The 15129-nt window shown below is 43.1% G+C and overlaps 1 protein-coding gene across 34 annotated transcripts in view; it reads left to right on the plus strand.

Moving 5' to 3' along the window:
• Positions 1–209: 209 nt before the first annotated feature.
• MADD (MAP kinase activating death domain) overlaps positions 210–15129 on the plus strand; it is a 68200-nt gene continuing 53280 nt past the window's right edge. For 33 of the 34 annotated variants that reach the window (XM_033063458.1, XM_033063453.1, XM_033063457.1 and 30 more), the window contains exons 1-2: positions 210–283; positions 14105–14296. In XM_033063458.1, coding sequence (XP_032919349.1) covers positions 14235–14296 — 62 coding nt within the window. In that variant the 5' untranslated portion in view covers positions 210–283; positions 14105–14234. The other variant, XM_033063454.1, reaches the window with a different exon arrangement.

Below are 15129 nucleotides of genomic sequence, written 5' to 3' on the forward strand. Positions count from 1 at the left end.
TGCTGTTTCCCTCCATCCCGCCTCCATCCCGCCTCCATCCCGCTCCATCCCGCCTCTATCCCGCCTCCATCCCGCCTCCATCCCGCCTCCATCCCGCCTGCCCCTCCGCGGCTGCAGCGCCCCCTGCGGGCGGCGGTTGGGGCGGCTCCCCCCGCCCCGGCTGCGAGTGGTTCGCTCCGCCCGGCCCCGCCGCCCCCTGCGCGGGCTGTGGCGCGCGCCGCCGCCGGCGCTCGATGCGGAACTGGGCGTGCGGCGCAGAGCGGTGGCGGCGGCGGCGGCGCAGGTGAGCGGGGCGGCCCGGCCGGGCGGGGCCCGGTGCCCGGTGCTGCAGGCGGCCGGGTGCGTGCACATGCCAAAAGCGGAGCCTGCCCCACCGACCCTACGTGTGAGTCGGGCTGGGGAGAGCGGAGCGCGGCCGGCGGCGCTGCCGGCGGTGACCCGCAGCCGGACAGCTGGCGGCGGGGCCCCCCCGCCCGCTCTGAGCGCTGCCGCAGCCGCCCGGCCGGGCGCGGTGGTGATGCTCGGGAGCGGCGAGCCTTTTCCCAAGGTCACGGCCGCGGCGGGCAGAGATGGGAGCGGGGCCGGCCGGGCTGGGCTCCATCGTGCCGGGGCGCCGGTGGCGGGCGGGGCCGAGATGTCCCGCTGTGGCCGCGGGCTGAGCCGGCCGCTCTCGGAGCTGGCCCCGCGCGGCACCGGCAGCAGCCCCTGCGCGGTCGCTTGCGGTTTGCAGCCGGGACCGGGCGCCGTGGGAATAGCGGCGTGGCCGGCCGGGGAGGGGGCCCTGCCGGCGGCGGGGGTGTGGGCTCGGGGCCGGCGCCCTCGGTCCCGGGCCGCCCGCGGCTTCTCCTCGCTCCTGCCCGGTGGAAGCGAGCAGCACAGCGAGGGAAGGGAGAAGGGCGGCTCAGGGCGGACAGAAGCCCTTGGAAAGGGTGAGGTGTGCAGCCGTGTGAAGGGGTTGCTGCGGTAATGTGACTGGAGAGGTGCTTTACTCCTTGGTTTGTAAACAGCAGATCCTGTTACTCCGCAAGACAATAGAATAGGAAATCCACTTCATACTGGGCAATTTCTTATGAAGTGGACTATAAATCAAGAGCATTTTCCCCTCCGAGATGGTGTCACCACCTTGTTGTGTTGCTGGCTTTTATTGTCAGGTGGAGGAGGGGAAGAAAGCTTGGTCTGTGTCACTGTGTGGAGTCACGAAAGAAGTGTTTCGAGAAATAAGCTTTGAAAAAAACTGATTTATTTTCCGTCTTTCTTCTCTCTCTTTCCCTCTGATCTCCTCCATATACCATATTGTTTTCAATCGTACGCAAAATAACATCCATTATAAATTTGCAGTCCCGTGGAGATGGGGTAGAACTGTGATCTGGCAATGTGTTGTGCTCTCCCTAGACAAGCCAGCCATTTTCTCTACATCCAGTGTGACTGTGGGTCAGCATTTCTGTTGATGTGCTCTCAAGTGTCCTTGCTGTGCTCCTTGCACCATCACTTATCTGCAAAAAGGATGCTACTTGTAGACGCAAGCATGGGAAGGGAAGATTTACTGTGGTGTCCTGAGGGTCACATAATCAAACGAAAGTCATCTAAATATAGGTTATTTGGGAAGTGTCTCTATTTTTGGGCTTTATACTGCTTGGACCTAGGGAACTGTTTTGGATTGGGCACAAGAAGTACTTGCTGTTTTCAGCACTAATGAAAAGCTGCAATCCTGACACATCTGAGAGAGCGCTTCTCATCCAACATAGCTAAAATGCAGTTTTTACAGGATCTAATCTGGCCATCCCTTCACAGCATGTTATGTAACACTGAACTGATAGATCATTCCAGCTACAAAATACTATTTTTGCCTTACTGCTGTATTGTTAGAAAATGCACAGCTTTTGAACACCATTTAATAGACACTGTAATTAAATGCACACTCGTTAAGTTTCTTACTGTGTGTTTAACAAAATGCAAAATCATCAGCAAGTATCTAGAATGCTTTTGTTTGCAGAGTAATACAGCCTTGTCCTCACTAAAAGATCTTATACTTGCCTGTCCAGTGGTGCTGCAGTCGTGTCACAAGTCCGGACTCCTGTGTTCTTACCAAATTAACAGGTTTCAGGCTGTAAGCTTCAGAGTCCTACTGCATCGTTTTCCATATTATTGCTTTTAAAACAATTATAATTTTACTGGATGGGCAAAAAAAGGAAAACAGTATCCTCACTGAAAGAATGTTTGGCCAAGACACAGTTCTAGGATGTGTGTTGTATGCCAAAGCCGTGAATGATGGTGAACCAAAGGCTGTGTGGAAAATAAAAGTCTTCTAGTTTAAAGTTTTAATGGAAAAACATAAATATATACTAGAGGACAAACCTCTTCTTCAACCATGGTACCATTCTGTAACTTTTGAAAGCACTCAGGGTGTGTATGTCATGAATCACAGAATCTCAGGATGTGCTGAGTTGGAAGGGACCCTGACAAGGAGGATTGAATCCAACTGCTGGCCATGCACAGGACCATCCCCAAGAGCCACGCCATGTGCCCGAGAGTGCTGAGTCCAAATTCTGTCTGCTTTAGAAGGATTTAGGGGTCAGGGGAGTAAAAGTTTCAAGGATTTTTAACAGTAATCCTTGCCCACCTAGCCAAAGTAGCTTTTTAGGTTTTAGAGCATGAGGACTGATGGTTCAGTAGAGATGGTAGAAGCATCAGTGCATTTCAGGCCTTACTAACGCTTGTTCATATCATCTTCCTGAATTTAATTAGTGTTGGCTTTGATTTTATCTGCCTCGGGCTCTGGGGCATAGAGGCTCATAATTTATAGCTTTTCCCCTCTCACCTCAAGCCTTATCAAATACTCAGGTTCTGTACAGATAGAATATAGTAGGCATACCTCTGTCAAGATGTTCAGTCTAGTCTATTTAATGTCTTCTGTGGCAAGCCAAAAAAACTAAATATTTATAAAAATTTTGAGTATTCAATTAGTCATAAGTACTACTAAATTCTAAGAGAATAAATGTCTTCAAAGTTTTTAATTTCCAGCATTCCAGCTAATAGATTTTCTCTGATACTCCTTTCCAGATACATTTGTTAGAAGAATGGCTGTCTCTTTTTTTGGAGAAAAATTGGTAGAGATTTAGTATGCGAGAGAGGATAACAAATGGTGTAAAATACAGTGTCTTCCCTGTCATTTCACACTGTTATTTTTTAACTGTATTTGCCATCATACTCACAAGATGGTAATTGATACTTTTATGTTAAAACTTAGTACAGAGGTGAATGTTCACTTACTTTCCATTAGGAAGAAATCGGAGACAGGTAGTGCATATGTTACAACCCATATGAATTCCTAAAATGTCCTTTGGCCCTGCTATGCCTGTATTTAAGATATGCTGCATTAAATTTCCAGGCAGTTGATGCAGTTATTCAGTGCTCTGGTAGAAAATACAGATATAGCTTCTGATTAGGGATTTGCAGCAATGAGGAAAGGATTTAAAAAAAAAAAGAATGAAAGAGCTTGATATGCAAGATTAATATCATGTCCCCAGTTTAAACAGCTTTCAACTATCTCAAGATATGAAGTGAAAGCATTGTCAGTGACTTAGTAAGAAACAAAGTAAAATAAAAATTAGTTAATGAGGCATCAATTAGAAAGGAGTGTATTTTAGCGGGATAATCTGTTAATCTGTGGAATAATTGTGATGTTTCTTTTGAAGACAAAATGCTTTGCTGCTTTTCCTTCTCTACCTTGAGAGCTATGAAAAACTTATATCAACCTACTGCTCACTCTCTGTGGCCGAAGCTGTATAATTCAGCTGGCCTTTGCTTTGTTGTTCAAGCTAGTAAATAATTTTAGAGTAGTTAGATTCTCTGTCACAGGATCTCCTTAAACCTGTCAAAACCACATGGAAATTACTGTTGATTATTGACAAATATGCTCCTGATTTCTGTCTTGGAACTAGAATAACCAGCTGAAACCGCAAACCAAGCAAACTGAATAACTGTTGTATGTACTGACCCATGCACTGCTGGGAGCTCTGAAATATCTTTACACTGGAGAGCTCTCAGATGGGGAGTTGGGCCTGCTGGTGTTCAGAAACCACTGAATTGTGAGAGGTTGTGCTCACCTTAGATCACTGCTACTAGCAGGAGCCTTACAGGGATTTAAAATTAAGGAGTGCTGCTTGCATATGCCTAAATTACCTAAGCTGAAGCATGAAGTTCTCATGCTGTGATCCCAGACTGCAGTTAAATGAGACTCTTGTGTTTCTGGGCTGCTTTGAGAAATAATGCATCAGTGTAGCAGCAAGGAAGAAGATTTTATGTTTTTCTGTTTTTTCTACAACCTTTATTATTTTAAACATTTGTTATTTCGAAGCAGCAGCATTCCTCAAAACAGAGCTGGTCATCGTGTTGCCTTTGATGTATCCAGTAATGTTTGTCAGATATCACCTTTTTGTTTTGTTTGTAACTAATCTCTAAACAGTTGTGAGAATCAGGGAATTAACACTGGTTATTTTATACAAGGGACAAAGATACGTTGCTGTCAAATTTGTTATCTGATGACCTCCAGGAACTGTGTGTTATCTTTTGAGCAGAGCAGCCTTTCATTTCATATCCTGTTACTTTGTCACATCTGCAAGATCAGTGCCCTGGTTGTGTCCTACTTCCCATTATATTCTAACTGAATTTCCCAATATCAGTGGAAAACTTTTGATTACCTTCTTGCCTGTAGCTTTGACACCAGCTTCCCTGGATCTCTGTTTGCCTGGGTGTGTTGTCCTTGCTCTGGAAAGGCCCTTGTGACAGGAGATGAGGAGTTGTGCCTCCGCCTGTTTCCATGTCATCAGCTAGTGGGAGGAGTGCTTTTTGTGATACAGATAATTAAGAATCAAAACCAGTATCCACCAAAATTTGCTGCAGCCACAAATGCTGAGCCACTCTGCAGCTGTGTCTGTTTCCTCTTGATAAGCAGTTAAACTGCTCTGCTAGAGCCATGAGCTGGGCACGCTGCTTCTGTCCTCCAGGACACCTGCTTTCCCCCTTCTCTCCTGTTAGTAGTGTTAAGGCATAGCCAGCAGGGTGGTGTTTTCCCTCCTTCTTTTGCCGTGGTTACTGCCACTGCCAGTGTCTGGAAGGTCCTTTTGGGAGCCCTTGCTCTGTCATTTGCTGGCTCCCAACAGACGCTCGAGGCGGTTCCTGTCCCTTCTTCACTCTGAGCTTGCTTCCCCCAATGTTTACGTGTGGGTGAGTCTGCCAAACGCACACTTCTCACACCCAGAGCTCTTGTAGAGAGAAAATGAGCTTGTCTCTTTTATTTCCTTTCAGTTTTGACCAGCTGGTACTATGATTTATCACCAAAATTAATAGTAGGATCGGTTTGAGAGTAGGAATTTCTGATCTCCCACAGTGTTGATGAAGAGAAGGGAAGGTGTGTTGGGGGAAGGAATAACAAGCAGGTGGCACATGTGGGGATACAGGCTGAGTGCCTCTAATACACAAGGCAAAACAGATGTGGGGCTTTGAGTTCTGAGGTGTTCACAACAGCCAAATGACTGGATTATTGAAAGTACTTTATTTTCTGGCTCACATTATCCTGAACAATGTTTCAGTGTTTCCACACTGGTTATGAGCATTCCCCCCTCTGTCTTACAAGTGGCTGTAATTTATTGTTGGGATCCCATTTGTCTGTGTGACTGATTTCCAGGAAAGAGTTGAATATGCCCGTATCTGGTGGTGGTGATGCCATGAGTGATGTCTTCTGGCCCAGAGCTGCTCACTGTGGCAAGGGAAAGCACTGAATAATTTAGCAGCTGCAGCTGCATCCAGCAGTTCTCTCAAATGTCACATGCTTTGTTGTTTTCTTGTTAATTCTTTTATGGCTGTGCATTTACACTATTTGGCTTTTGGAAAAAACCTTCTGGTGCCTGCATTATGGGAACTGTGGCCTACTGCTCAAATGGGAACTGAGCAGAGGGCTGGGAATGGAAGCATCTTGTGTGTGCTGGGGTCTAGGCTGTACTCAGAAGCAGCACCAGAATCAGCTCAAAACTCAAGCCAAAAACAGTTCTGCTTTGGAAAAGAATGTAATGCTGTAGTGGTTGCAGGTGGTGTGAGGCTAATTTGGCCTGGGGGCATTGTGTGGGTTTTGGTTGCCCTTCCTTCCTCCCACCCCCACTCCTTGCAAAATGTATGAGTGCAGATGTGAGGATCAGTGGAAAGCTGATGAGATAGAGAAAATGAGAAGGCTCTCGTATTTTGTGATGATGATGTTTCACAAGGAGGGGCAAAAAAAGGACAGACTTCAAAAGAGTTGGCCTTGTGTTACTGTTCTCTCATGCAAATCTCTGGAGATTATTTTTGAATAAGAGATTAATTTAAATTCAAACAGTGTAGAGCAGGAGAACTGGCCAGATTGGCAGAGGGGTTTTATGCCAGAATTTGTTTTATGATTCTATAGTGAGTGGTGCCCTGCACAATGATCCTGCCCGGGAAGGATCATGAGAGAGATGTTTCACACAGTAAAGGAGAGGAGGAGAATAAGGTTTTAATCTAAATTGAAGTATGTGAAATGTCCTGTGGCTGAGGCTAGAATCTGTCATCTTCCTATTAGGAAGTGGAGTACTATAAAAGAGTGTGCTTTTCCTGCATTAGTTTATTGTTGATGGTTTTCCCCTAGAGTGTGATGGAATAAAATGGATAACAGTATTTGCATACCATTCTTCTTCACATGCTAATCACTTGTTGCTCATTCAAGCCCTGGTCTTGATTTTTCTTCATGGCTTTCAGGTGCCTGCTGGTGGGTTCAGCTGTGGCTCTGTGGGGCAGGTGCTGCTGGAACCACTCCTTTGCCTTTGCTGCAAATTCCTGTTAGGATTGTGTTTGTGTTAGCACACTCTGCACGTTCTCCTTGTACCTGCACTGCGTGTCTGTGGAAGCATCCTAGGGGGTACCTGGAAAAGCAGATTTTGCCACCTGTGGTTGGTACTCAGCTTTCCATGGGCAAGAATGACTCCTGTTATTTGTAGTACTCGTGGATATGGAAAGCTCGTGGGTTGGGAGGCGGCAGAGACTGCGCTGTCATCTGGCCTGGGGCGTGCAGGTGCCAGGAGGGCTCTGCTTCAGCGCTGACTCCAGGCAATCCTTGTGTCTGGGTGCAGCTTGGTGGTGGTGTGGGCAGTGCTGGGAGCATTGGTGCTGGAGCAGAGGGGGTGGAGCACTGCAGCTGCTCTATAAATATACCCGACAGGCTAAAATCTAGGGACTAAAAGATTGGGTTGCTATGGTGATTGATCTGAATCAGCTTACCTGTGGGTCTGTCTTCACAGCATGTGCATGTGTGGTGACTGCGTGATCTTGCATGTACACAGGCTGCTGTAGCCAAGCTTTTGGCTGAAGCAGGAGGGAGAGAGGAAGCAACACTGAAGGGCTGACATATGGCAGGGACAGGGAAATCTGTCACTATAGCAACCAGGAACCTGAATCAGTCCAGCTTCACTCGTGATGCTGCAAAAAGGTTCCATCTGTGTGGCATGGTACTTCTGTTTGTGGGCTAGTTCTGGTCGTTTTCAGTCTATCTGTCTGCACCCCTGCCCATGCTACTCCCATTTTGCTCTCAAAGACTAATGTGGAGGCTAAAGATGCTTGGCTGTGTCAGTACTGTTTTCAGAAGGCAAAGAGATAACATTATTTGGTAGGAAAGGTAGCAATCTTTAAATTATTATAATTATTGAGAAGGCCTTCAAAAGAAGTCTTCTTGTATTACTAAGACCTGTTTTCTCCATTCATTCTTTAATTTTCATTAATCTGGTTTGTTCTGTCCTTTCCCTTAAGAGTTATTGATGGATGAAAAATGGAAATAGTTGGGTTACATCTGCTGTTTTACCTGTAAGCAGCTCTTACTGATTGAAGTGATGCATGTGCTCCAGGGCGGATGCTTTTAGAATTTGCCTGCAGTCCTGTTCTCCACTGGGTGATTTCTTATGCTTGGAACTATCCCCTAGGCATTTTGCAGAACCACACCTATGTTACAGATTAACCATACTAGATAAATATGTCATTGTCTATTTAGGTATGCTTGCAATTCTTTGAAAATGCCCTTTTTTTTTTCTTTTTTTTTTTCCTCCAGTGTGCAAGTATCTTCTTAGGAGTCACGGTGTTGGCAGGCACTGCTGCCTTGCCAAGGTGCATGGTAACACACAAAGCAGCTGCACCAGTATAGCAAGTCCATCCAGGTCAGATTGTAGAAATTGTTCCATGTTCTGTCAAGTTTTGGAGAAAGGGAGGTGTTCTCATCTCTGCTGTTGTCTGTATTTCTTGTGTTAGCAGAAACACTGAAGTGTCTGGATAATAGCACTAATGAGCTTCCTAGATTGTTGCATATTTTAAAGTCTAAAACTACTAGCAGTGTTTTATATAGTTGTTAAGCAGAGGAAATGAAAAATGACTCGTGTGAAAAGAGAGCTGCCTGTTCTTTAAAAGCTTAGTACAAGCAAAAATAGCATGTGCTATACCAGAGATAATGTCTGGGATAATTTGAAACACACCTGGAAGAAGAAATTTTGGTCTTAAGGATTCCATAAAGATTATTAAAATGTCTAAAGACAGGTCAAAGCTACCATGAACAGTTCACATTGTGCTTTAAACCATGTCATTTTTTAAACCATTCCAGTTCAGCAGGGAATTAAATGGAGTTCCTGCCCACACAGGTGAGATTGGTTGGTCCTAAGGTATTCACACCTATTTCTCATAGCTTAGCTGATAGGTCAAGGTGTGTGATGTGAGAAACAGAAACATAAATCAACCCAAAAGTGGGCATTGAAACTCCTGGCCCTATCTGTGTTTGTTTCAGCTTTCTGTTTAGTTCGATTGGTGAGTCTCGAGTTCACAGAAAACAATGAACTAAGGTCAGGCATAGCGGCTCTTAGAGCTGAACTCAGTACAGACTGTTTTGGCTGAGAGTAAATAGAAATTCAGGATGTTCCAAGGAAACAAAAAGTTTAGTTCCTTTTGGATGTGACTGAAAATTTGGTCTTTCACAAGTGAAATTTCAGTGAACCCTAATTTATGTGGCTTCTGTCCTGTGATTTCTTCTGTTTCATTCACAATTACCTCTTTTTTTCTCTTACAAATTGATGTCCCATGTATGCTCTTTATTCAGTCAGTGTGAAAATTGAATTGCATGATGCTGATTTGTATTCTAAAGGTATCCATGCACTGGTCAACTGTGCAGTATGACCCTTTTACCAGGTAAAAGCTGGAGATAATGGAAGGAGAAACCTTTCTGGTACCATCTTAAAGCATAGAAGAGTTGTAAGGAAAGCAGGGCTTAGCACCTTCCTGTTGTGAATTAATCTGTTGTCTTCATACCATTTTTGCAAATGATGATGTAAATACCTGCTGGGCATCATGCAGTTCAGTGTAAGCCTGGCCCATCAAAGCTGGAAGCCTCTGTGTGAGGAAAACACCTGCAGGTGAGTGTGGTGGACTGACCTTGGCTAGATGCCACTTGTCCACCAAGCCACTCTATCACAACCCTCCTCAGCAAGATGGAAGAAAATCAGATGGAAAGAACCTTGTGGGTCAAAGTAAAGGCAGTTTAGTAAAGCAAAGATTACATTCATGGTAGCAAAGAAGCCCAAGAAATTTTATTATCTAATTCTCAGAAGCAAGTGCTGTTCAGCCATTTCCTGGGAAGCAGAGCTTCAGTAGGTTTAGTGGTTGCTCCAGATTATAAATGTTTTAAATAATGGATTCTCTGCCTTTCTCCTCCTCTCTCTTAGATTTTATCCTGAGCAGATGTCGTATAGGATATCCTTCTGGTCAGTTTGGGTCAGCAGTCCTGGCTATGTCTCCTCCCAAGACTTTGCATACTCCCCAGCGCTGCTGGGGGCGAGATGTTGGAGAGGCAGCCTTGATGCTGTGCCAGCACTGCTCAGCAGTAGCCAAAACACTGATGTGTTATCAACATCTTTCCAGTTACCAGTACACAGCACATCACTGGGAGGGCTGCTGTGCGTAAAATGACCTCCATCTCAGCCAGACCCTGTACAGTGACACAGGTTGTGTTAACAGTTTGTTGTACTGAAGTTATTCTTGGATTAAATTGCTTTGTTCCTCTAGATTTGTGTCTCGAATGAGAAGACTCTTAACAAAGATTGAGGACTCCAAGGGGTAGATAAAATAGGGTAACTGCACAACTCATGCCTCTAGGGACTAATGCAGGGCATGGCTCTGACACAGATGACTGTAAACTGATAAAAAGTCTGCTGTGGTTCTTTGATGCAGCCCTTATCCATTTGTATGCTGTGGTGCTTTTAATGAGTGTGTGTTTGTTTATATAGACTATTTTTTTCTGGGAGGACTTTAAATTGCAGAATATTGTACAGATTGTCCTCTGAGAAGCTGTGCTTCAACCTAAAATGTGGGTGTTTGGGGCATTTTGAAATGCAGAGTAATGCCAGCAGTGTTTGTTGTTTTGAACACTTTTTTTTCATGTCTTGAGTTACTGGTAAGCCATGATTTTGTGCTGGTTCTTGCGTTTTGTCTTCGTGCCTAGGCTACGGTGCCAACTTTTACTAGTGAGTATTGCTGGCAACTGCTATAGTGTGTGGGCAGTGTTAGTTTTCACCAACCCGTTCATCATCCATATAAGTGCTTACTTCAATTTTGGTGTTGTCTGAGATGTGATCTGTTGGTGCAGTATGTTTCTGTGATAGGCCTTCACTTCTCTGTTTTTTCCTTTTCTAGAGTTGAAGTTACAGAAAGTCTCTTCTCAAGTGCTGGTTGAGGATTCAGCCTTCAAAGGGCTGATTCCAATATGTTTGCAAAGAGAAAAGACACTGCACAAGACCCTTTCAGAGAAAGCAGCAATCTAAAGTTAAAGCAGTTTGAGAGAGAGGAGGTTTTGACATTGCTGTTTCAAAACCTGTACCATTTCAGAGTCAAGATAATCTCTTGGTTCAGGCCCAAATTCCAACATGAAAGAGGAAAAATTGAAGTATCTCTTGGTTGTTTGATCTATTTCTGTCCTAATGTACTTAGTGTCTAAAATCTAGGAGGTATTGGAAGGATGATAGGAAATCACTTAGATGGAAACCACCTCTGTATTGCCTGTAGAGGTGCTGTCTGTAGTTCTGTGATCACATTGAGTTCAGTCAAGTCTTCCAGATTCCCTTAAGTGCTTTCTCCTACCTTTTCTTTGTGCCTGCACAAGCATTTGTGGGGCACTTGGTGAACCAAGTGAAAAAAAATAACCTGGTAAACACAAAAGCAGCGAGGGAGGAGACAGGAGGGTGTTAGGTTTAGTCTGTATCAATTCCACAGTCTGTTTACCTGTAGCTGCAAAAACTCTTCTGCCAGCCCTGAGAAGGGAATGACTGACCTGAGAGCAAGCTTTTGGCAGATAGGGAGGGGGAGGCAGCACTGGGATGCCTGTTTGTGTTGCCTTATACAGATCATCAACTGTGGTGTCTGATTCCAAGCAGGAGTAGGAAGATGAGTTCCAACAAAGGCTGATGTAATGCTCTTCTGAATGCTGTCATCAGCCACTTATAGATCTCTGAAGAAGACACAGATTGAATAGAGGAAGGCAAGAAACCAACACTTGGTTCTAATTCTTCTACCTCTTGCTCCAATCCAGCAGCAAATCATCTTCCCAAAAAAAAAAGCTTTTGTCCTCTTATGTCTCACTGTAACTGTTGTGTTGTTAAGTGTAGTAAATCAGTAAAGGTGGCTCTGGAAACCCTGGCACAACATCTGCATCAGTCTGGTCTCCCTTGTACTTGTGTTGCAATAGAAAGCAGAAATCAAGGAAAGTGCTCAGATCTTTTTTAAAAAAAATGTCAGAAACTTCAGTGTCTGATGTCAGTGGCTTTAGCCATTCCAGGACATTGTAAATCCTGCATGTATTCTTTGTACTTGTCTGAAATCTTGAAATTTCCTGGTTTCTGAGTCCTTCATAATACATACCTTGCTAACTCCTTTGCAGAGCTATGGGAAATGTGTGTAAGGAATTGCTGTCATAAGACAAATGCAGTTTATTTTCTCCACCTACACTGAGGGGTTGGGTAACCTGTTTTTGAGGAGAAACATCTTTGGTTACCACTAAGTAGCAGAATTTCCTTGAAGTTGTACTTCCAGGTTGTGTTGCAATGACTTATTACTATGCCCCTGTCTGTGACTGAGCAGTTTGTTCCTTAAAGAGTTCTGGGTAAAGCCATTTGGAAATAAAAGAGATAAAGTAGTTTTTCAAACTGGAGACAGAAAGGACCACTTGATATCCCAACTTCATCTTGTTCCTCTTGAGTTTTTCTGTGCGGAGATATTTGCAGAATATCAAGGATCAAGAGCTTTTCCAGGACTGATTCTACGATGTTTTCAATAATGTCATTAAAATGTAGAAACAGAAATTTTGTTTCCTGTGTCTGTATTTTCTCTGTTGATTTACAACAGTATTGCTGCTCAGAGAAGATAATTCATAGTGCTGTTACTTAGGAATCTACAGCAACTGTAGTTGAGAATCTACTAAAGTCATGGCACTATGTTTCACAAAATGTGGGATTTTTATGCATGAGGGTTAGAGTTTCACTTTATTATACCTTAATTAATACTTACTGACTAGTATGATTTTCCTTTTTTTATGAATTGCATGCATCCTTTTTTGTTCTTACTGTTGTAATGTTTTTGTGTTCTTGCTGCTATTTGGAGATCTAATGAATAAATTTCCCTGCTCTGTTCTGCAATGTGAAGGACTGGGAAAAAACCAGATAGATTGCTGGACTTTGAATGTGACTCTGAGATGCTGATAATTTCATTGCTTATGAAGTAGTGAGGGAAACATAAAAAAATTACCTGACTTACAGGTTGTTAGTAAAGATGTTATACTTTTATGCAAATAAAATCTAAACATTTATGGTGCAGAACTGAAAGATTTTAGTACAGTAATAATAATTCTGTTATGGCCTTAGGATGTAAGCATGAACTGAAATAGAAAACTTATTATGAATATGCCCCCAAAAGCAAGCAATTCAAATTTTTAATATAAAATAACTCCTATTAAAAATTTCATTGACATTCTCAGTAAACTTCTAGAATACTCTGAGCAGCTCTGATTTTTAGAGTTTCTGAGACCTTTCCGTTTCAGCAAGTTTCTGTTTTCAGGTTGGTTTCAAGCACTATAGGAAACACTGTAATGTGGATCTGTATTACTTGTTAAAACATTATTTTTTTCCCTCTTCTTTCATGAATTCTGTGAACTATGAGTGGTAGTATTGGAAAGAATTATTTTCTGGATATCTATTAAGCATAATTATTGACAAGTAGTAATGCTGCAGTAAAATCTCAGTTTTACCAAAAGGATCTTTCTATCATAAAGTATTCAGAGAAATTACCTGCAGGAGGCATGGGTATGAAGAGTAAGGAATGCAGTTAAACAAGATAAATGGAACTGAATGAATTACGTGAAAACCCTAGTATGATTTACAAGATGCACTTTTGCTATTGCAGGCTGCAATTATGTAGAGCTGCAGTTCTGTATCTTCACAGAAAAAGTGTTAAAGATTATAGTCTTTGGGAATTGTGATGATCATTCCTGCTGACAGTCATTTGCAGGTTTGGGATGATGTGATGCATTTTATGAAACTGGATTTCTGGTTTTACCCCTTCTTTAGTTGTTCTGAGTTTAGCTGAGTTCAGGCTGTGGGGATTTTTTTTCTTCAATCTTGCATGTTGAAGCTCCCTTCCCAAGCACTCTCAGGATCTTACGGATTTGCCTAAGCAACACACAAACCATTTAATGAGTAGCTCTTTGCCAGTGGTAGGCAGCTTTGTTTGTCTGTGTTCTCACTTAGAACAGGTTTAGACTCATTTATGTTGGAAAAGGCATCCAAGATGATCGATTCCAACCATTAATTCTTGAGATACTCTTGTACTTTTCTGTGTGATTTTCATCTCTCTACTTTTGTGGGCATATGGCTGTTTTTTTATACTTGCAGAGATCTGTGGATGACCATGACTGTGCAGAACATTGAGGCTTTTTGGGAATATAATTAAGGTCATTAAGTTGCTTGTTTGTATCGGATATTCCTGGTTGTGCTTTTGACACTCTTGCTTTTCTTGGTTCTAGATTGGACTTGGCAAACAGCTCCAAGCAGATTCCGTTCCCCAAGGCAACGATCACGGCTGATGGGATAACTGACCACTGGATCAATGAGCAAAAATTCATTGAGATGGCATAGGGAGGGGCATCAAGGACAATGGTGCAGAAAAAGAAAATCTGCTCTCGGCTACTTGACTATCTAGTGATCATTGGAGCCAGGTAATGTGAAACAGTCTCAGCAGAGCTTTTGCTAGGGCAGTAGAGTGGGGATAAATAGCCTTGCATCCACTATCAAGACTTGCCTGATGCTCAGGAAGTGCTGTCTGAAATGTGTGCAGAATGCTCCCCTAAGGGGAGCACCTACTTGGACCAGGGCACTTCTTGAAAGATTCTAGTGCGGGTCAGAGTTTTTTGACTGGTGGTCTTTAGACTTCTTTTCAAGAGTCTGGAAAGGGTGACTAAGAAAATTGAATTTATCACTCTCTGGTACCCTTTGTGTCTGAACTTTGCTTCTACTGGCATCCCTCAGGACAGAGTGATTCACAAATTGATAAAGCTAAATGCAAGTACAATACAAGATTTCTACTACTTCTATTACTACGAATGTACTACTAGTGGAATAATACTACTTTTCTGGCTTTTGAAATGTGGTCTGTAAACTCAGTTAAAAAATAAATCCAGAACTTGCTTTACTTGGCTGCTTCTCCCTCTAATACTTATTTATCCTCATAGGAATGACATGAATGCTTTCTGGTTTTAAAGTCTTATTAATAGATAAAATGTTATGCATATTTGCTTAAAATACATATGAACTGTAGGGTTGATGTTCTCTTTGTCAAACATATGCGTGCTCAGTAAATGTTATTTTTAACCTATTCAAAGTTTATGCAGCAGCTCTCTGCAAATTCTATGTAATGGATGTATCCCAGTACCTGTTTTGCTTTCATTTTGAAATATCACTGGTTCAGGTGCATCAGCCTGATATTGTACCTCTTACTTTCTTTTCAGAATACTTTGAATGCAGTATTTAAATAGGCTGAGTGGAGGAAATT

This window comes from Catharus ustulatus, chromosome 6 (assembly GCF_009819885.2).
Source record: "Catharus ustulatus isolate bCatUst1 chromosome 6, bCatUst1.pri.v2, whole genome shotgun sequence".
In the NCBI taxonomy this organism is placed as follows: Eukaryota; Metazoa; Chordata; class Aves; order Passeriformes; family Turdidae; genus Catharus; species Catharus ustulatus.